The sequence below is a fragment of the Parasteatoda tepidariorum genome, chromosome 4 (genome assembly GCF_043381705.1).
Source record: "Parasteatoda tepidariorum isolate YZ-2023 chromosome 4, CAS_Ptep_4.0, whole genome shotgun sequence".
Taxonomy (NCBI): domain Eukaryota; kingdom Metazoa; phylum Arthropoda; class Arachnida; order Araneae; family Theridiidae; genus Parasteatoda; species Parasteatoda tepidariorum.
Genome location: NC_092207.1, coordinates 2,277,987 through 2,297,814, shown reverse-complemented (window position 1 = coordinate 2,297,814; position 19,828 = coordinate 2,277,987). Strand labels below are relative to the sequence as shown.

Sequence of the window (19,828 nt, the reverse complement as noted above, 5' to 3'; positions counted from 1 at the left end):
TAAGACCTTTATTTAAGAAAAACTACACACATTGGTTTCGACACAGCAGTGCAGCCAGAAAAAGTAAATCTAAAAATAGTAGTACAATTTAAATAAAAGAACAAGTTGTAGCAACACTGTAAATTTATAATTTAATGGTGACCTTTATATGTGGGAATTAATAAAAAAATTTAATCCCAGCTCTAGTTATTAAAAGTAAATTACTTGTGTTTCTAGTTATTCATTTAAAATGGGACTCATATTATTACATATAAATCTAATTAGTGATTATGTTTTTATATAATGGAAAACTTTATACGTTTCAAAAATATACAAAAATGAAATGAGATTAAACTGTCATTTTATTTTGTATATTTTTGAAACGTACTAAGTCTTCAATCGAGATAATATCTTAGCGCTTCAATTTCTTGGGATTTTTTTATTTACTGATTATGTTGTTTTTTATTTTATTTATATTTCTTAATATATCTTGTCTTCTTTTAGATAAGCTGAATTCAACAAAATCAGAAACAACAGAGAAAAATTTAATTCAAGTACTAAGTTGTATGTATTGTGGTTTTTCCATGCTTATTCTTTTTAATTAAAATGTAAAGCATTTCATGGAGTGAAATTTGCTTTATTATTCGTATTTGGTCTTGATCGTGCAGAAACGAATATTTATATTATATTTATGCATATTTGGTTATGCATGATTTTTTTTAAATGTTGGTTTAGGGAAGTCTTTGGAAGCTCAATGTTGTATTACAGTTGTATTTTCAGTAATTGTTTTAACCGGAGCTTCATTTATTGCTCCATTGATGGTACCAAACTTTACTTTCCCTTAGGAAGTTATGCTACAGGCTGAGGTCTATGCCATTATCTTGTGCTTTGACAGGGGATATCTCTCTGTGTAAATTCACCTCTTTCTTAGTGTGGGGAATGTTTTTCTATCTTTTCTACTCATAACAGGGTATTCTTGGAAATGAACTAGCTGATGCTGGCTCTAGTGTTTCTGGGGGCCCTGAACCTGCATCTCTAAATCTAATCTAACCGGAGCTTCATCAATTCGGGTATCCTCTTTAAATTTTTTTCACGCTGAAAACACCTGTATTTTTTACTACTTAAAATAACCATTGCAGTCATTTTGACTGCAAGTCAAATTACTAATTTATTTTAAGCAGGGTTGCCACACCACAGGGAATTGGAAAATAAAGGGAATTTAAAAATCATCTGAGATAACTGGAAAATTGCAGAGAATTTTTATTTTTTCTTTACTAGTTAGGAAAATACAGATAATTTTGTTTTTCATTTTCGTCTTTTAAAAAATGGTAACCACTCAAATCATAATCTATGGGATATTTAAGGATGATATTTCAGTTATACTAAACTATTTCCTTTGCTATAGCATTATTTAAGTATGTTTCTTTTTTCCTCTAAGTTTTTCCCTCAATTAAAATAAGTATAGTTAGCCCAATATAACTGACACAAGAGAACTGTAATTGTGTTTCCTCTTAATATATTGTGTATAATACAGAGATGATTGTGTTCTGGAAATAAAATACAGATTTCCGGATTTTTCGCTAATTGCAATCTGGAAGTTTCCAGAAATCCAAGGTCCAGAAGTTTCAGGAAATCTTCAATCACATTTATGTATTAAAATTCTTGAATATTTAATTGAAAAATATTAGAACTAGAATTTATCCTTGGCATCTGTTTTATTTGCAAATATTTTTTCTTGTAGAATAATAAATTTGATTAGAGATAAAAGTAAACTTACACGTAATTATTCCTTTAAATTTTGCTGCTTATAATTTATTTAGAATTTTGTGTTTTGAAAATATCAATGATTTAAATTTATGAAGACACGATATTGAGCGGGATGAAAATTTTTTTTAACCAATTCAAAATGATTTTTATTAAATTAAAATTATTCCTTCTGTAATTTTACTTCACTGAAATTGTAAGCGCATTTAAATAGTTTTTTCTCTCAAGACATTAAGTTAAATGAAACCAATTATTTTGTAGGTGAAGTCAATAGGCTAGAGTTAGAACTTCAGAGAGTTCAAAAAGAGAATTTTAAAAATGAATCCTTGTCGAATTCTGAAACAGATGAATGCACTTCGAACGGAGATGCAAAACCTCCCGACTATGTAAACAAACTTCAAGCAGATGTACAACATTTAAAAAGTTGGTATTATTGTGTTTTTGATACTTTACTTTTGTTTACTTGATACAAAAGAAATTCATTTGAATTGTAAAAGAAAAAAACATTAACGAATTCCAATATGATTGAATAAGTACTTTTATACCACTATTTTAAATCTAGTTTCCAGTGGATTAAAAAGAAAAACAAAGTTTGGTGTTTTTCATTTTCATGACATTCCTGCAGAATTGCTTTTTCTGATTAAGTTGCTTTGTGAAAATATAAGAATGTGTTCTTAACATTTAATAAAAATTTAGAGCGGTATAAAAAGATAACTATTACATGTATAATAGTATTTGTTCAGTGCACATGTTTAGCATTTAGAAAAATGTAAAAAATTTATAAAAATCTTTTTAAAAAATAAAAGAGTATCTAGAATGAATGATTTTTATAAAAAATTTTAGTGTTGACATCTATTGATCTGTAAAGTAGATTACATACTGGTATAACAAAACCTACATATGTTTAGGTGCAATTTTTAGCATGTTTTTAATGCAGGTGGATCTTACATTTTAATGATATTCACTAGAAGTAATATTTCTAGAGAACATTTTCTCTTTATTTTTATGAGGAATAAAAAAAATTGCATATACTGAGTCAATAAAGTACTTTCATTGCATCAATAATGAAAAGCAGTTGTATCATTACCCCTGACAAAAATTTCAGATAATGAAGAAAAAGAATAATTTTTTTTATGTATTTAGTTTCTTGGTTGCCTTTTTGCGTCAATTTATCACTATTCAAATACACATGGTGCGTAGCATTTTTGAAAAGTTCTTAAGGGTGCTTATATTCCATTTTCGTTTTTAGAAAGCCCTTAAAGGTGCCTTTTTTATTGGGTGTTTTTGAAAAATGCTTGATTTTTCCTTTTCGAAAATGGAGAAGAGAAAAAAATTTCTTTACCATGTCGAAATATTATGGAAAAGCGCGTTTTTGTTCTATTAAACGTTCTCACAAAGGATTTCAGCTTACCAGCAATCCTTACTGTATGAAAGCGGCAATCATTTTACATGTTTGATACTTGGGTTTGGTGAGATTATTGCACTCTCATGTGCAAGATATTCTCAATTTCAGACTTCATTTTACCCTCTGATATCAAACCGAAAAATCTCTCTATCTTTTTGTGGTTGCTAATATAATCGAGAAAAGAGTTCTCTTTCAGACACTAGTTATTTTATCATGATCATGTTAAGTCTTTGAATATTATTTTGCATTTTGTTAATGTAGATAGTAATAAAAATATTTTATATGTGCTTAAAAGGTGCTTATTTTTTGTTGAAAGATTTAGCAACTCACCCTGATAAAATTTCATTTTCTTATGAAAAATAATTTTTAAGACCCATTCCCATAAAAAAGTTAGGAATAAATATTTCATTTCTATACTTATGTCTCGAAACAAACTATGCCTGAAGAGAGTTACAATAAGCTGTTACAAATTTGTTCTTGCCAAAAAAAACTTCACGGAAAGTTTACACAAGAAAAAAAAATTAATCTGTTTCTTTTTTGGTACGTTTTGACCAATAGCAGACAGTTAACCATGTAAATAACACTAAACAATGATAGGATTAAGAAACTCTAAACTGAAACTCATTTTACTTGGTGTTTGTATATTTTCCTTTTGATGAAATATATTTTAAAAAAAGTTCATCTAGGTAAAAGACTTCAAAATCTGAAGAATGGCTACAGTATTACATCTTTTATGTTATTTTTTTAACTTCATTTTATTTTTGTTGCAGAACTTTTATCTGAAGCTCGAGATAACAAAAAGCTTGCGGATTCTGAATTATTGCATGCCAAAAGTAAGTATGAATTATTCAATCTAGTGAAATTTTGTTTAAAACATAATATAATAAATTGGCATATATTCTATCAATAAGTAAGTTTTGTTGTGTATTGAATAAAATATTATATAAAGTCGGACTTCTATCTAATGAACTTTCATTTTGAAAATTTCTTTGTAAAATAACTTACAAATCGTAAAGTAAATTTTCGACTTAACAAACTTTTCTTTGAGATCCACTTTCCTTATTTCCCAAAATATTTCAGAACATTTTAAACTTGTTAACTCATTTTATGGGGAAAACAACCTTGAATTGATTTCCACAGCCACTTTTTAGAGAAGGCAGTAAAATCCCTTTCCCTTTTTGTTTACATGACATACAGGAATCCATACCGAAAGTCAATTTACGGGAAAGCATAACTGAAATTTCTAAAGCATGGAACTATGATGTTACAGATCATACTATTCATAACAGTTTTAGCTAAAGCTGGTTTCTTAGTCAGCGCAGAGAATTTGGAAAGTGCGGGAGGCGAGGATGATATTCTTTTAGAACTGAAAAAAATCAGGGTACAGCTAAGAGAAAACCACGAAATTAACAATGTGATTAATGATTTTCTCTTTATTGATTCTGAAGCTGCAACCACAGAAATATTAACTGAATAGGATATTTTGAGCTGAGTGAAAAATAAACACAATACAGCAATGAATTGTTAGGAAGACAAGGAAGATGTCAGAAATGATGAAATCACCAAATCTTCATCTGATGAAATGTTAAAATCATTTGAAACAATTCGATAGTAGATGCTAATTTACAAAATAATGGTGTATCAATCGCTATATTCATTATGTCTAGTGTTTAGGAATTTAAAACTTGTTTTGTGTTGCTTAAGTATTAAATGGTGATTTTCTATTTGACAAATTTTCCATGTAATGAACTTTTTTATCAGGATTTAGCCACTTCTTTAAATAGAGGCCAACTGTATTTCTGATTAAATTATTGCTATGTATGTGCCAAAAATGAGATGTATAATTCATTAAGCATTTTCTCAAAATACCTAGAAAACCCAGATTTCAGTGAAATTTTTGAGTTTTTATCATTATTCAGGCTTAATTTAAACTCTTTTTTTTTCAGGTCAGTTAGAAGAGGCAGAAAGAGATGTCAAATCCATATCTGCAGAATTGCAATTTGTTTTAGATCAGTTATTAAGAGCTAAGCAAGAATTGAAAGAGAAAACTGACCAAGCACAAATACTAGAAAGTAAGTATAATTATAAAAAAATAATAAACCACATTAATAGAACACTATTTGAATAAATAATATCAATCATTAACCCTGTAGCAGTATTTTTTCAGGCTTTCTGTGAAAAACCTCTCTAGCACTAATATCTTTCTGCAAGATACTTTTAATAATAACGAATACATATGTTACTAGTTTAAAGTCACAAAAGCGTTGTGTTTACAAAAAAAAAAAGAACTATTTGGATAAAATAAATTGTGTATATATTTTTTAATAGAATTAATTTTATTATTCTAATACTATGGGCAATATTTTTTATCAGAGAAAAATGCACTAATTATTTCTTTTTTTGCATTTTGTAAATCATCTCACTTAAAAAAAAATTATTACAAATTGTGAAATCCCTTGCAGTAATTAACAAAAAAAAAAAATAAATAAGTTAGACGACGAAATGACTTGAATCAGACTCTTTAAAAAAGGGTTACTCAAATGTTTATTTCGTTTCGATCGTCGTCATCGTATTAAAAATATCGGATATTAAAAGCCACATGGAAAGAAATATCAATCAATAACTGTCGAAAATCAATTGAAACACTATTGATTTACGATATTATTGAACTAAGTTGTGATTTACATCAGAAAGTGCACAGTTCAAATTTTGCATTTCGAAATAATATAACCTGAGAAATAACTTTAATTTTAAAAACTGTATGGAAATCGGTATCGCTAGCAATAACTGCCGAAAAGTCCAAGAAAAGTTTAAATTGTCGCATTATAAAAGTAAATTATCACTTAAGCAATTTGAGTTTCACGTGTATTAAAATTGTTAAAAAAACATCAAGTTTTTTTTAAATGTGGAATTTACTAAGCAATAATTGTCAAAGGTTGACGATTGAAGCATTGGATTAACAATAATAATGGTGCTAACCAGGCATGTAAGAAAGTTATTCCTTGAATCTGCGATTCAAACTTTGAAGGCATCAAAAAGTGTTTATTTAAATGTGTAATTCAAATTCATGAGTAGAAATAATATCAACAAATAGACCATGGAATTTGGCAGTACTAGCGATAAAAATAATGAAATTGTCCTATTAAAAGTAAAAAATCAAAGAAGTGATTTGAGTTTTACGTTAAATAAAATTGTTCAAAAAAATATTGGGATTCGTCTTTTTTTCCCAATGTAAAAACTTGTTGCAATAACTGTCCGAAGATTGATTGAAACACTGCAAGGATTAAGAAGGATATTTGCACAAATTAAGTACGTCTAAGGTGATTTCTTGAATCTGCGATTTGAACTTCCCTTGCCATAATAATATTAGTATTTTTTTAAAATTCACGAGAATATCATTGAGACACCATTAATAACGAAGCAATAAAAAGCATCAAGATTTCAAGAAACCAAGCAAAAATTCTCAAAAATAAATGCCAAAAACAGTTATCAAAACGCTACATATTTTTACGAAGGAATTGGCACGAAATGTGAACAATAAAGTGAAGACTTAAATGCGTAAACTAAAATTTTCATGTGCATATAATATTAAAATTATCAACAAAAAATGCATTCGAGACTTTTCGTATAAAAGAAAACTAAAATTTTTTACTTGATTATTCTCAAATGAGAATAGAAAAATTAAGACCATTACCTTCTCCTCCGATGCACAAGTTAGGCATCTTTTGAACATAATTTTGGGTAAAAATTTTTTTTCCAAACATTTCTGCAAAAGAGCGCTGTTTTAGGGCTAATATATTTAGAGTTTCAAACAGGGTTCGTTGATTTAAATCAGCTTGATTTAAATCACGATTTAAATCATGATTTAAATCAAATGATTTTTTAAAAAAAATCATTGATTTAAATCAACTAATTTTTTTTATCTATATATATTGATTTTAAAAGTTAAAAAANTTTTTACGAAGGAATTGGCACGAAATGTGAACAATAAAGTGAAGACTTAAATGCGTAAACTAAAATTTTCATGTGCATATAATATTAAAATTATCTACAAAAAATGCATTCGAGACTTTTCGTATAAAAGAAAACTAAAATTTTTTACTTGATTATTCTCAAATTAGAATAGAAAAATTAAGACCATTACCTTCTCCACCGATGCACAAGTTAGGCATCTTTTGAACATAATTTTGGGTAAAAAAATTTTTTTCAAACATTTCTGCAAAAGAGCACTGTTTTAGGGCTAATATATTTAGAGTTTCAAATGTAAATTTGTCAAAAAAAGAAACAGAGGAAGTATACTTTTTTTTCTCAGTTTTAATAACTTAAAGGATCATCTGCATTTACATGGTGTGTAGCGTTTTTAAAAAGTACTTAAAGGTGCTTATTTTCGTTTTTTGTTCTTTAAAAGCCCTTAAAGGTGCTTTTTTCATTGGGTGTTTTTAAAAAAGTGCTTAATTTTCCCTTTTTCAAAATGACATTTTTCCTTTACCATGTTGATTTTCGCTACGAATTATGGGAGAAGGCACAGTTCACATTGTTCTATTCATTCATTCATATTCTATTCATTGTTGTTTTCACAATTAATTCAACCTCAATCTATTTCACTATATTGTCAGTCCATTGCATATGAATACGCCATTCATTTTACTTGATTCAAAATTTCATGATTTTTGACAATTGTCAAAAACAGTACCAAAAGTTTTTTTTTTTTTTTTGCTTGAAGGTTAAAACAAGATAAAACCATCAATTGTCAAAAACTTTCCAACCTTGCCTAATTATATTTTTTTAAAGTGCTTGAAAATATTTTTTGAGTGCTTACTTTTTGTTGAATAATTTGGCTATGCACCCTGATTTATTACTTAACATAAACATCAAATTTTTAAAAGTTCTGAAAATCTGAGTTATTGAGAGTGTTGTTCTTTTTTGCTACTGTCCATCAAATCATTATCTGAATTGTAACTTAAGTATGCTGGACCAGTTTTAATATTTTTTTCTTTCTTTTTTCCAGATAAACTATTATCTTTAAGTAATGAAAATGATCCAGTTAGGCAGAAAGAAATAATACAAGAAACATTAAATGAATTGCAAAATCCTTCTCAGAGCCCTCTCAAAGATTCACAAGGTTTGAATTTTTTTCTTCTGATTGTGTGCTATATTTTCTTCCATCTCACTTCATTCATAAATCTTGTTATTTGACTTTTCAGAGAATATTACAAGTCTTGTACTTAGTAAAGAAAATGAATATGTTTCTTTTGCTGAATATGAAACTCTTAAGAAAAATTGTGTCATCTTTGAGGAACAAGTTAAAACACTGGAAACAGATTTAATGAAGTAAGCACGTTTAAAAAAAACATATTTACTCTGAACCTAATTTTTTAAAGGTGGGTACTTGGGTCTATTTTCCATTGGCGTCAGAATTGCTACTCTCTTATTGTTACCCAGTGAGCACCTGTGGCTAAGCCACGGTGGTGGAGTAGCATCGCCCACATCACACAACCACAAACCCGTTTATAAGGCAGGTTACATTCACACAGAAGAAAGGACATAGAGCACACAGAGAGAGAAAGTTATATCCACACATATGGTGGGATTCAAACCACCCACCCCATAGTCCAGTACAGTAACCACTAAACCAGTGATCGGCTTTACCCGATCACTGGATTTATCTTAAACTAAAGTAAGAGTTATTCTAACATATGTCTCAGAAACATTCATTGTTAAGTATATTGTTTTTTATTATTATTATTTCTTTCACACGGAATTTTTCTAGATCATAGCAAAGTGCTGGAAAAAGCTTAAATCGATTATATGAATTGCCATTAGACTTGAAGAAAATGTATCTACATTTAAAGAAAAATATTACTCACAGAAGTGAATCGTTATTGACTAGATACGCATATTATAGGTAAACACTTTGTGGAAAGTTAGTCACCACTCCAGAAAATTTTTTGGTATTACTCAATATGATAATATTAAATAATAGTCCCCTATTCTATCCCACAATCAATCATTAAGAGGAGAATATCTTTCTCTCTCTATTTGTATTGTTATATAATGTAAACTATAAAGCTTCATCGGTCATGAAATTTGTTTCTCAATGCTTAATTATGCCTATTATCCTCAAATACTTGTTATTGTCTACTTTTTACCATACCTTCCAATTTACCTATGATTTTTCAAGTGATAGTGAAATGACAAGTAAATTGCAATTGTAAGCAGATTTTCTTCTTTTTTTTTTATAAATTTTAACAGACTGTAACGTTGTATGATTATTCTGCATATATCTATCTCTCTCTCTATATATATATACATAATTTTTAAAAAATCTTTGAAAACTTTTATTCAAAATCTTTTATGAATTTATAAATTCAGAAGTTAAAGGAAAAAGAACATAGATTAAGTACCATTTTAAATATAAAATTAAAATCTTATGAAAATTCTTAGAAGTCGAATAATGTGTTTTCTACATTTAAAACTGATAAAGTCTTTATAAAAGTTGGTTTTTTAATTCCAAAAAAATTTGTGTAAAGCAAAATACACATTATAATATACTCATATAATTCAATGATATTATTTTCTTTCATTCATTCTAAAACTTTAGTTGATGTAATTATGTACCAACATTAGATACTTCATGTAGAATGTTCTATTGGTTTTTCCTTGTTTTGTACCCAAAAAATAAAACACCTTAATAACTATTTTGAACGGGAATTGAATTACCCATGTTTATTTCAAATATGTCTCCTTAACTTCATATTAGGGTTCGTTTTTTGATGAGAAGAACCAAAAAATGATAGTTATAAAACTTCTGCATGTGGATTTTTTATAGTGTATTTAAAACATTAAATTGAACCATATTTTTAAGACATTTTCTTTTCAACAAGTTTAACACATGAAATTGTATATGAATACTAGTATTTAATATTTTACTTTAAGTTCTACCTCCAATTTTCTATTTAAAATAAGAATAATGACCACTGCTAAGATTTAATTTTTTAGGAATTTGGAGGATTTTTGGTTCAGGTTTTTGGCAGCGAGTTTTATATACAGAATTTTTTACTTCGAAAAAAAAAATTTCTAATCCTGTTTTTGTGTTTCTATTTACTTACTTGTTCTGAAGGGTGGACATTCTCTAACTTTGTTGACTTTAATGTACTTTTTTTTTTTCATTTAATCATCTGATCAAAGCTCAACAAAAAAGTTATTTAACTAACTTCTGTGCAATAATATTTCTTATTTATTTTTAGGCATGTTTATGAAAATTCACGCTTAGAAGCTCAGAGTAAACTGTTAATAACCACCTGTTCTCAACTAGAAGCTGCAAAAGCCAACTCTTTTGAGAGTGACCCTGATTCTCAAGACGATCTCACACCCATTATCAAGTCTGATTTAGTTGACACTATTAAAAAAGTAAACACAGCTATTAATATACAAAGTAAAAGAACAAAAATATTTTCCATGGTTTCCATGTCAGTTTTTACTGTTGCAAAATTTCTTGAGTTTTTTTTATGCATGTTTCAATAATATGCTATCATAATTCAGCCTGAGAAAAACTTTTTATATGAAGTAATTAACTAACCTTTATTTTTTTTGATAGGGCACAGATATTTTGGAGTAAGTTTTGTCTTATTAAATCAAACTATATTAAGTGAATAAATATTAAAAATTAGCAATACCTTAACATAGCTGCCAACTCTACTGGATTTTGCCAGTTTCTCCTGGTTTTTTGGACATTTTAGAAAATTCCCTATAATTGAGTAAATTTCCTAAAGAAATCCCTAAGTATAATTTTTGTACCTGACATAATGAAGCGAGCCTCATTTATAAAAATCAGTTCGAAACTTTTTTTTCTTCTAAAGTGTTCGGTTTATTCAGAACTCTATTTTTAATTAATTTTAAAAAATGTTTCGACTATCTTTGATGAATTAAGTGACCATTCATAATCGAAATTATGAGTAAACATAATGCATAACATCAATCATAACTGGAAAATATTGTAGTTTTTCTATTTTGATGTCTATGAAAATCCCTAAAATTCCCTATGTGTAAAATATTTAGTGCGTCATGTAACAATTATTGTGAAATTTATATTTCATATAATCTACTGGATTTTTTTCTTATGCATATTTGGCAGCTATGCCTTAAGATTAGTTGAAGATGTCAATCACAGAAAGACTGCAGTCTATGTCTTTTTGACATATTGGGTTGGCCTTAAAAAAAGTGCATAATTTTAGAATAGAGAACTGTAGTGTGTCTATCACTAAAAAAATACAATTCAAATTCACTAGTATATATATATGACATGTTAACTCAATTCTATGTAGGGGTACCTTTTCATAGATGAAGGTTGACATTGTCGATAACTACTTTCCACACAACAACATTTCTAGTGTCTGGTAGAGCAAGGAAAAAAAAAAGAAGGATGTAGAACTAATATTTTTTATTTTGTAATCATAGTATGGACATTAAGAAGCCAAACCAAAGTGCTTCACTGTAAATCTTGCAAACTAATCCAGATGATCTTTCAAGTTACGCATATTCATCTAAACCATGTTTTGATAGGTCATTATTTTAAAATTTAATTAATTTTTACACATAGCAATGAGAAAAAAAATTATCGCTAAATTTAGTATAAAATTGTGAAGATTAAATCAAGAAATGTGTTGAGTGACTACAAATTGAATTTTAAAATATTTAACAACTGTAGTTTATCTCAATTCATCACCATTCTTTGTTTGTTGATCGTTGGAGTGCAGTTTCTTAAACAGCATCTCAGAGGAAGTTATGATCTTTCTCTTCATTGCTTGATCAAAATCTTTCATTACCAAAGTTATGCCAACCATTCTTTAGGGTTTTCTATTAGACTTTTTTTTAAAAATTGGGAGATGTTCAGCTTTGAAATTTGCTTTTGAGAATGAAGACTGATTTTCATTTGCACCTTTGTAGTGTGACTAAAAAATTATTTGACACCTGTTGTGGGGAACGAGTTTATCTTATTGTCTGTTTATTTTCTGGATACTACCTTTAGTAGGAGATCTGTACTTTACCAATTATTGACTGTTTACCCACCAGGGACAAATGACCATTGTCATTTGTAATATTTAGCCAAAAAATTGGCCAATTTTTTGGCTAAATATTCAGTATTCAGTTACATCACTATTTGTTATATTGTACTAAAAAACTTTTAAGAACCTGGGAAGAAAGAAAATTGCACATTTCAGACAAGAGAAAGTAGATTCTTCATTCCAAAACCTTTATTATATTCAGGGATGTGATTTTTTCGCGGATTTCCGCTTTTTGTCAGATTTTTAAATTTTTCCCGCTAATTTCCGCTTAAAATTTTTTCTGCACAAGTTTAAATATTTTATGAGGAATTAAACTTACCGCAAAGCGAAAGTATTGAAGTCCTCATTCCTCCCTCAAAAATTGATTTTCGTATTTACCTGATTTAAAAGTTGAACGTTGCGATTCTTAATCTGGCGATTTAAATGTCGTACATTGCGATTCTTTTTTACGAGATTTAAAAATCCAATATCACGATTTGTAATTACGCTCTTTTAAAACCCTATGTAGCGATTCATATTCACACGAGCTTAAAATCCAATGTTGTGATTCGTTTTTGCGTTTGTAATATCAAACATCGATTTTCCTATTTATGCATGCATTAAAAATTAGTGGGATTCGTATTCGCACTATTTAAAAATTACGCATCGTGATTCGTATTTACGTGGTCTAAAAATTACGCATCATGATTTGTATTTTCTCATTTTTTAAATTCGATATAGAGTTTCATATTAAAGTGATTTAAAAGCCTCATTTCTCTTCATATTCATATTCTAGATTCATATTCTCTTAATTTAAAATCATGCATGTGATTCTTATTAATATATTCATGCAATTTTAAAATTAATCATTGGGATTTATAATCACATGGTTTACAAGTTTAAAAATTGCANATATATATATATATATATTCATTCTTGAATTTCCTCTTTTTTACTTTCCAACTACTCTCATCCCTGTATATTGAACGATGATGATTATAGTATTAAAAAATGTTATTTTTATATTTTACAACCGTCATCGAACAGCCGACCCAATTTTTTTTTGGGGGGGGGGGGTTACGACTTCTTATATTCAATTCTGTAGTCTTGTAATTTTGAATCCAATCCAGAAGACAAGAGAACTCCTGGATCAAGTATTGGGAGAAATTTGTTTTCAGGTAGGACTTTTTGAGGGAATTAACCCGTATTTTCGTTACATGGCGAGGAAAACCTCCCACGGTTAGCCTGACAGCAAGGGGATTCTAACCCATGATCCCTCTACCACTGAGGATATTTTGCCTCAGCACTGTGGTCAGTGCAAGCTGAATGCAGAGTTTGTAACGACCAGCCATTGCTGGGATTTCTCATTGGAAGGGGAACGCTATATCCCCTGAGCTCAATGTTATTATAATGATGCTGATTTCTCCAGTAGACTACTGGATTTTGCCAGTTTCTCCTGGTCTACTGGTTTCATAAAAGTTCTCCTGGTTTTTGTATATTTTAGTAAATTCCCTAAAATTGATTAAGTTTCTTTAAAAAATCTCTATTGAAATAGAATTTTTGCACAGATTATTGCTTGCCTAAATATTTAAATATTACTAATACATAATAAAGCGAGACTCATATATAAAATCAGTTCAAAACTTTTTTTGTTCTAAAATGTGAGTTTATTTTTGTTCAGAACCCCCTTTTTAAATTAATTAAATATTCTGTTAACTATCTTTGATGAATTAAATGCTAAATATTTTTCAAAAACTATGAGTAAACATAATGTGTAACATTTCAAGTTCATTTAATGTTAATCATAACTGGAAAATATTTCAGTTTTTCTATTTTGATGACTATGAAAATCCCTATGTGTAAAATATTAAGTACATTTTGTGGCAATTATCATGAAATTTATATTATTTCCTATCCATGTTAACTGATATAAATGTTTTTGCAGTTATTAGATGCTCAAGAAGAGATAACTCTGATTAAAGAGAGATACGAAGAATGTAACAAGGAGAAATCTTATTTGCAGAGTGAGCTTAATGTGTTAAAGGAACAACTTCAGCTACTCTCTGTGCAATCTAAAACTGTGAGTTCTTTCTACACAGCATTCAAAAATTGTGAACACAATTTATTCAAAAAGTTCATGTATTCAATTCCTACACTTTCCTTATATCTTGTTCAAATTTTCAATTGTTAACAAAAAATACTTATCCACTCAAGTACATTTTTTTTCAAAGTTATTGTGGAGGACACTTGATGTTAATACAGTAGGGAACCGATTATCCGGAACGATCGGGACCATCGCTATTCCGGATAACTGATTTTTCCGGTTTTCTGAATCGCTACAAAAAGCCGTTTTTTTTTTTATTGTTAAACCCAACTAAAAAAAAATATTAGGAAATAATCTTAAAAAGAAGAAAAAACGATGAAGTAATACAGTAATGATTATCTCTAAAATGATGGTATGGTAAACATCTTTCAAAAAAGAAAGAAAAATCCTAAAATCTTATGAGGAAAAAAAAAAATTTTTTTAAAAAATGGTGGGAAAATTTATCGAATTTCGTTCCGGTATTTTGGTTTTCCGGTTTTCTGATTTCCGGATAACGGGTTCTGTACTGTATATTAATTCATTCATTAAACAGGGATGAGTGAAAAACGAACTTTCTGATGGGTTAGTCATTGTTTTAAATTTTACTATAAGCGATTCAGTTTTTCACATATTTTAAAGATAACATCAGGGATAATTTCTAACTTATAGCTCTACTTAAACAAAAAAATAGTTTATGGCGGCCATTTAAATATTTAGCTATTTTATATTCGTTGTATCAGATAAATTCAATAAAGAACATCACATGGTAGCACGTGTGATCCACGTCACCAAATTTATAGTTTTCAGATACTGTGTTCCTTTTTTTTCTTCTTTTAGTTCCTACTATTAGTTCACACTCTCCCTATATATATATACAGTACAGAACCCGTTATCCGGAAATCGGAAAACCAAAAAACCGGAACAAAATGCAATTAATTTTCCCGCCATTTTTGAAAAAAAAAATTTTTTTTTTCCTCATAAGATTTTAGAAATTTTCTTTCTTTTTTTGAAAGATTTTTACCTTACCATCATTTTGGAAATAATCATTAGTGTATTACTTCATCGTTTTTTCTTCTTTTTAAGATTATATTAAAAAGTTTTTTTCTTAGTTGGGTTTAACAATTAAAAAAAAACGGCTTTTTGTAGCGATTCAGAAAACCGGAAAAAATCAGTCATCCGGAATAGCGATGGTCCCGATCGTTCCGGATAATCGGTTCCCTACTGTATTTATACATCTCATTCAAATTTTCAATCGTTAGCAAAAATACTTTTAATTCATTCACTCGAGTTCAAATACATTTTTTTTTTTAAAACTTGTAGTGGATGTCACTTGATGTTAATACAGTTTTTTTCAAACATTCATTAAATTGGATGGATTGTGTCATTAAATTTACTGTATGAGAAAAGATCATTATTTGGTGCTCTTTAGAAGAAAAAATTTAAATAGAGACTTTCAAAAGCAATGTCTCCATTTCAAGTGAGTTTTAACATTTCCTTGGTGAAAACTGTTATGAAATCTTCAATTACTCATCCTCCCACCAGTGGCATAGTTTTGGGGGACAAAACCCCCTCCGAAATTATATATATTACTTGATTAATGAACTATTGTATGATAAGTAGGTTGTAGATATAAAAAAGTTTTCATTATTTGTTTTTTTGTAATCTAAACGTTAAGAATGAATATATATATTTGTTTCTCTTTAAAAGCACTGTAAGTTCGTAGTGTGGGGGTGTTTATTAAAAAAGATACGGGAGCTTGGAGAAATAATAGAATTTTATTAAAGTGAGGGCCAGGGGACCAAAAGTGAGAACATGGATAGATAGAGAAGAGCCAATTGACTTGGGAAAGTGGGTTTTTATATCTTTCTGGACACTCTATTTAAATACTAATAACGTGGGATGGGTCCATTTTCCAAGCTGCTCAAGACACATTTTCTGAGTATGTATATATGACATATTAGAAGAAGATAACCCCCCCCCCTCGAACGTACATTAAAACTATGCCACTGCCTCCCGCTCAGGAAATACACGTCCCTAAAGTTAAGCAGTATATTCTCTCATTTAACGGTATACTGAACAAAAGTATACAGTTAAATGAGAGAAATAATTTGCAGGTAAAAACTTTCTTTCATTCATTTTAAAACAATTTGAACCATGAAATTGAAATTTTGATTGCCATTTTGTGGTTCAGGTAATTCTAACTGAAACTAAATAATAGTTTCATTAATACTATATACACTATCTGGCCAAAAGTTATCCCGTTGTTATGGTCGTGGAAACATAATGGTGTGTGGGGGTGGGGGTTTCTCATGGTTTGGCCCATTGGTTCCTGTGGTTGGAACTCAGAGATGTATGGGATTGCACTCCCAGCCCAATGGCAGTATTTCGACCCATTTCTCTTCCATTCACGCATAGAGGCTTGCAGAGAATTACAAAATGGGTGTTCAGAAGCTGCCTTCTCAGAGCCCCCATTTAAATTCTATAGAACACCTTTAAGACGAGCATAGATTAAGTTCAGTTGTGATGGAAGTCCTATTCAAAAACTGGTGCAAAGTCTTCACTGAAGGGCTGTCATCGATTCAAAAGAGGGACCGACATCATATTAATACGTGCCTAAGGAGGTTCACACCATTGGGTGCCCAGATACTTATGGCTAGATATTGTGTGTGTATATAAGTAGGTGTGTGTGTNACATATATATATATATATATATACATATATATAGATAGATACATATATATATGTATATGTATCTATATATATATGAATATATGTAACATAAAAAGCTTCAATTAATCTTTTTATGTTATATATTTTCTGTAAGTCCTTTTTATTTTATTCTAATCGTAACATTTTCCCTCACTCTTAAAATTCACATCCTGTCCTTAAATCTAATTTTGGCTCAAGTATGTAGTCAATGAAAGTAAAGACATTTTTCCCTTTACTCTTTGTGGGAATCGGGCGGCCAATTTAATAAACCGATAGTTATTTCTAAGATTTCCTTTTTTCCTTGAAATATAGTCAAATACAGGGAAATTCATTTGCTACTTTCTCTAGGATAAAAACATAAGCATGCAGTTTTGGAGTGTGAATTTGAGCTCCACCATGGATAGAAAATGTTTTGAATATATCGTGTGAAGCTAAATAAAATCTTTTTGCCTTCCAACTGTTATCCGCGTGACTCGACGACACTCGACCGTGACTGCCACCCTTTTGTATATATACATATGAATGTATGTATACTAGTTATCGTCTCTTATGCTAGTGCCTTAGCCTCTCTAATACTAATATCTTTCTGCAAGATGCTTTTAAAAAAGACATTAAATAACATTAAAAAAGGTGATGTTAATATTTTATTATTGTTGTAGGTTTCTGTGTGTTCTATCATCCCTCTGATCATTCTTGCTGTTGCTGTCATGTTGGCATTCTACCCAACATTGGCACACCTCACTGCCACATCCGACCATATGTAATTAATGAAGATGCCTTAGCTGCCTGCAGCAGAAGCGAATATACTGTAGTTCCCCCATATTTTGTTTTAATATCCTCTTTTGCTTTATTTGTAATTAGTTATATTTTATTGGCATGGTCAGAAGCCAGCCATTTTGTACAGTTAATTCAAATTTTATTTGATCCATTTTGAATAAAACATGTATTATGTTTATGTTTCTTTAAATTGTTCTCTGCCTGCTGTCTATTTTGATCAAGTTAAATTATAATTCAATGCGATTCCTACCTTTAAAATATATTTAGTAAAAAAATAAATAATTGAAAGCAAAACAATTTGTAAATTGTTATTCTATTTTACCTGAACAAGGTTAAAAAGGTAAGAAATTACCTATAAAACTATGTCAAAATAGTGATTAAACTATTTTGATGAATCTTATTTTAATTGTTTTAACCCTATTAAATTTAACTTTTGGGAAACGTTTAGAAAAAAAAGCTGGTTTTGGGTTTAATTGTAGAGGTGAAATATAAATAGAACTGGATCATTTCTATTTTCAATTTCAAATTGTTATTTCAATGGAAGAAAATTGTAGTGGTAAATAGGGTTGTTTACTGTGCAGAAACTTTTGTTAGGTAAGTTAATTTATCACTTTTTGAAATTGCTTATTTATTATATAAATGAACTTTCAGATTGTTCTTCTTTCCCTCAAAAAATCACAATTTTATTCATTCCAAAATCAAAATGTATGCTTTTAAAACCATCTTACAAGTAAACAAATCAACAGAACCTAACCATAAAGTAATAATTATAAGAAATAATAATTCATTATTAGTATCTTTTTTTTTTTAAATTCCAGTGCTAAAATGTAATAGGGGAAGTTTTAGCACTACTTGTTTTTGTACTTTGTTTATGTTTTTTTTTTTTTTTTAAACTCTTTATAATCTTTTAAAAGAATAAATTCTCTAATATTTTTTTAATTTCAGCAGCTTGCTTTCAATAAATTTAGTTAATAAATCAAATTCACTCGGAGAAAAGAGGTGTTATGTTATGAACGATTATGAGACTTTAACATTAACGATTTTAACACTTAATTGGTCACTTGCAGAAGAAGTAAATCGAACATACTCACACATATGACCTATGACGTCAGCACCAGCTGATCATCAATAGACAAAGTTTAACTAATTTTTTCCACACAAATTAGAATGTTAATTAGTGCGAAGTTGTTGAAATGCTGCGCCGTTTCGCTCATTGAATTTGCTGAAATATAATTCTTTCTTAGATTTATTGTTTGTTTACGTATTTTATTGTAAAAAGTGATTTAATTTTGTTTGTTACAAAATCACTAGCCCTGGCAACTTTGATGCAGTCCTAGTGATTATTATTATAATTTTAAAAATCAGATATTTTTGATTTAAATCTGATTTTTTTATTTATTTAAATACACTGTAAGAACTTTGATTTTCGATTAAAAAACTTTGTAAATGTTTAATCAAAATTAAATTAATATTAAAGCTATATTATAACAATATTTTAGAAACTCTAATTACCTAAAACTATTTTTCATAATAATACATAGCTTTGAATGCATATCAACCATTTTGAAACAAATGCATTATTGAAATTTAAAGACTAGATGAAATAGAGAATTTAAAGAATACTTTAACTATTAAAACAAAGTTTGTATTAGCAAACCATGATTTTTATTTAAAATTATGATTACTTTTTCTCTGTTTTTTAAAATGACAAAATAAATGTAACAGATTGTGTTCATAAATGTAGTCATTCATCAAAAAATAAATAAATATTTAATCTATGTATTTTTATATTAAAATATTCATTTTTAATCCTATATCAAAATAGATAAATTAAGTTTAAAAAAAATTAAAAACTCTATGTGCTCATTGGAATTTTTTTTCACAAAATTTCTTTATAGAAAATCTGATAATGTCAAAGATACTGTAAACATATTATGAGAAAAAATACTTATTGATAAAAGAGACAGCACAATTCTAATTCTGGGTTATTTAATTTAATAGCATAGACATTTTCATTCTGCAATTTTAAATTAATGTACACAATATTAAAGATAACATAAATATAAT

At 28.6% G+C, this 19,828-nt stretch overlaps 1 protein-coding gene across 1 annotated transcript in view; it reads left to right on the top strand.

The window, feature by feature from the left end:
* LOC107439106 (Sarcolemma associated protein) overlaps window positions 1–17,951 on the top strand; it is a 67,251-nt gene extending 49,300 nt beyond the window's left edge. The window contains exons 14-22 of the mRNA XM_016051595.2: window positions 484–543; window positions 2,005–2,166; window positions 3,919–3,981; window positions 5,095–5,220; window positions 8,157–8,270; window positions 8,353–8,479; window positions 10,396–10,558; window positions 14,138–14,272; window positions 17,644–17,951. Coding sequence (XP_015907081.1) covers window positions 484–543; window positions 2,005–2,166; window positions 3,919–3,981; window positions 5,095–5,220; window positions 8,157–8,270; window positions 8,353–8,479; window positions 10,396–10,558; window positions 14,138–14,272; window positions 17,644–17,748 — 1,055 coding nt within the window. The 3' untranslated portion in view covers window positions 17,749–17,951. The remainder of the gene's footprint in view (window positions 1–483; window positions 544–2,004; window positions 2,167–3,918; window positions 3,982–5,094; window positions 5,221–8,156; window positions 8,271–8,352; window positions 8,480–10,395; window positions 10,559–14,137; window positions 14,273–17,643) is intronic.
* The last annotated feature ends 1,877 nt before the right edge of the window (window positions 17,952–19,828 follow it).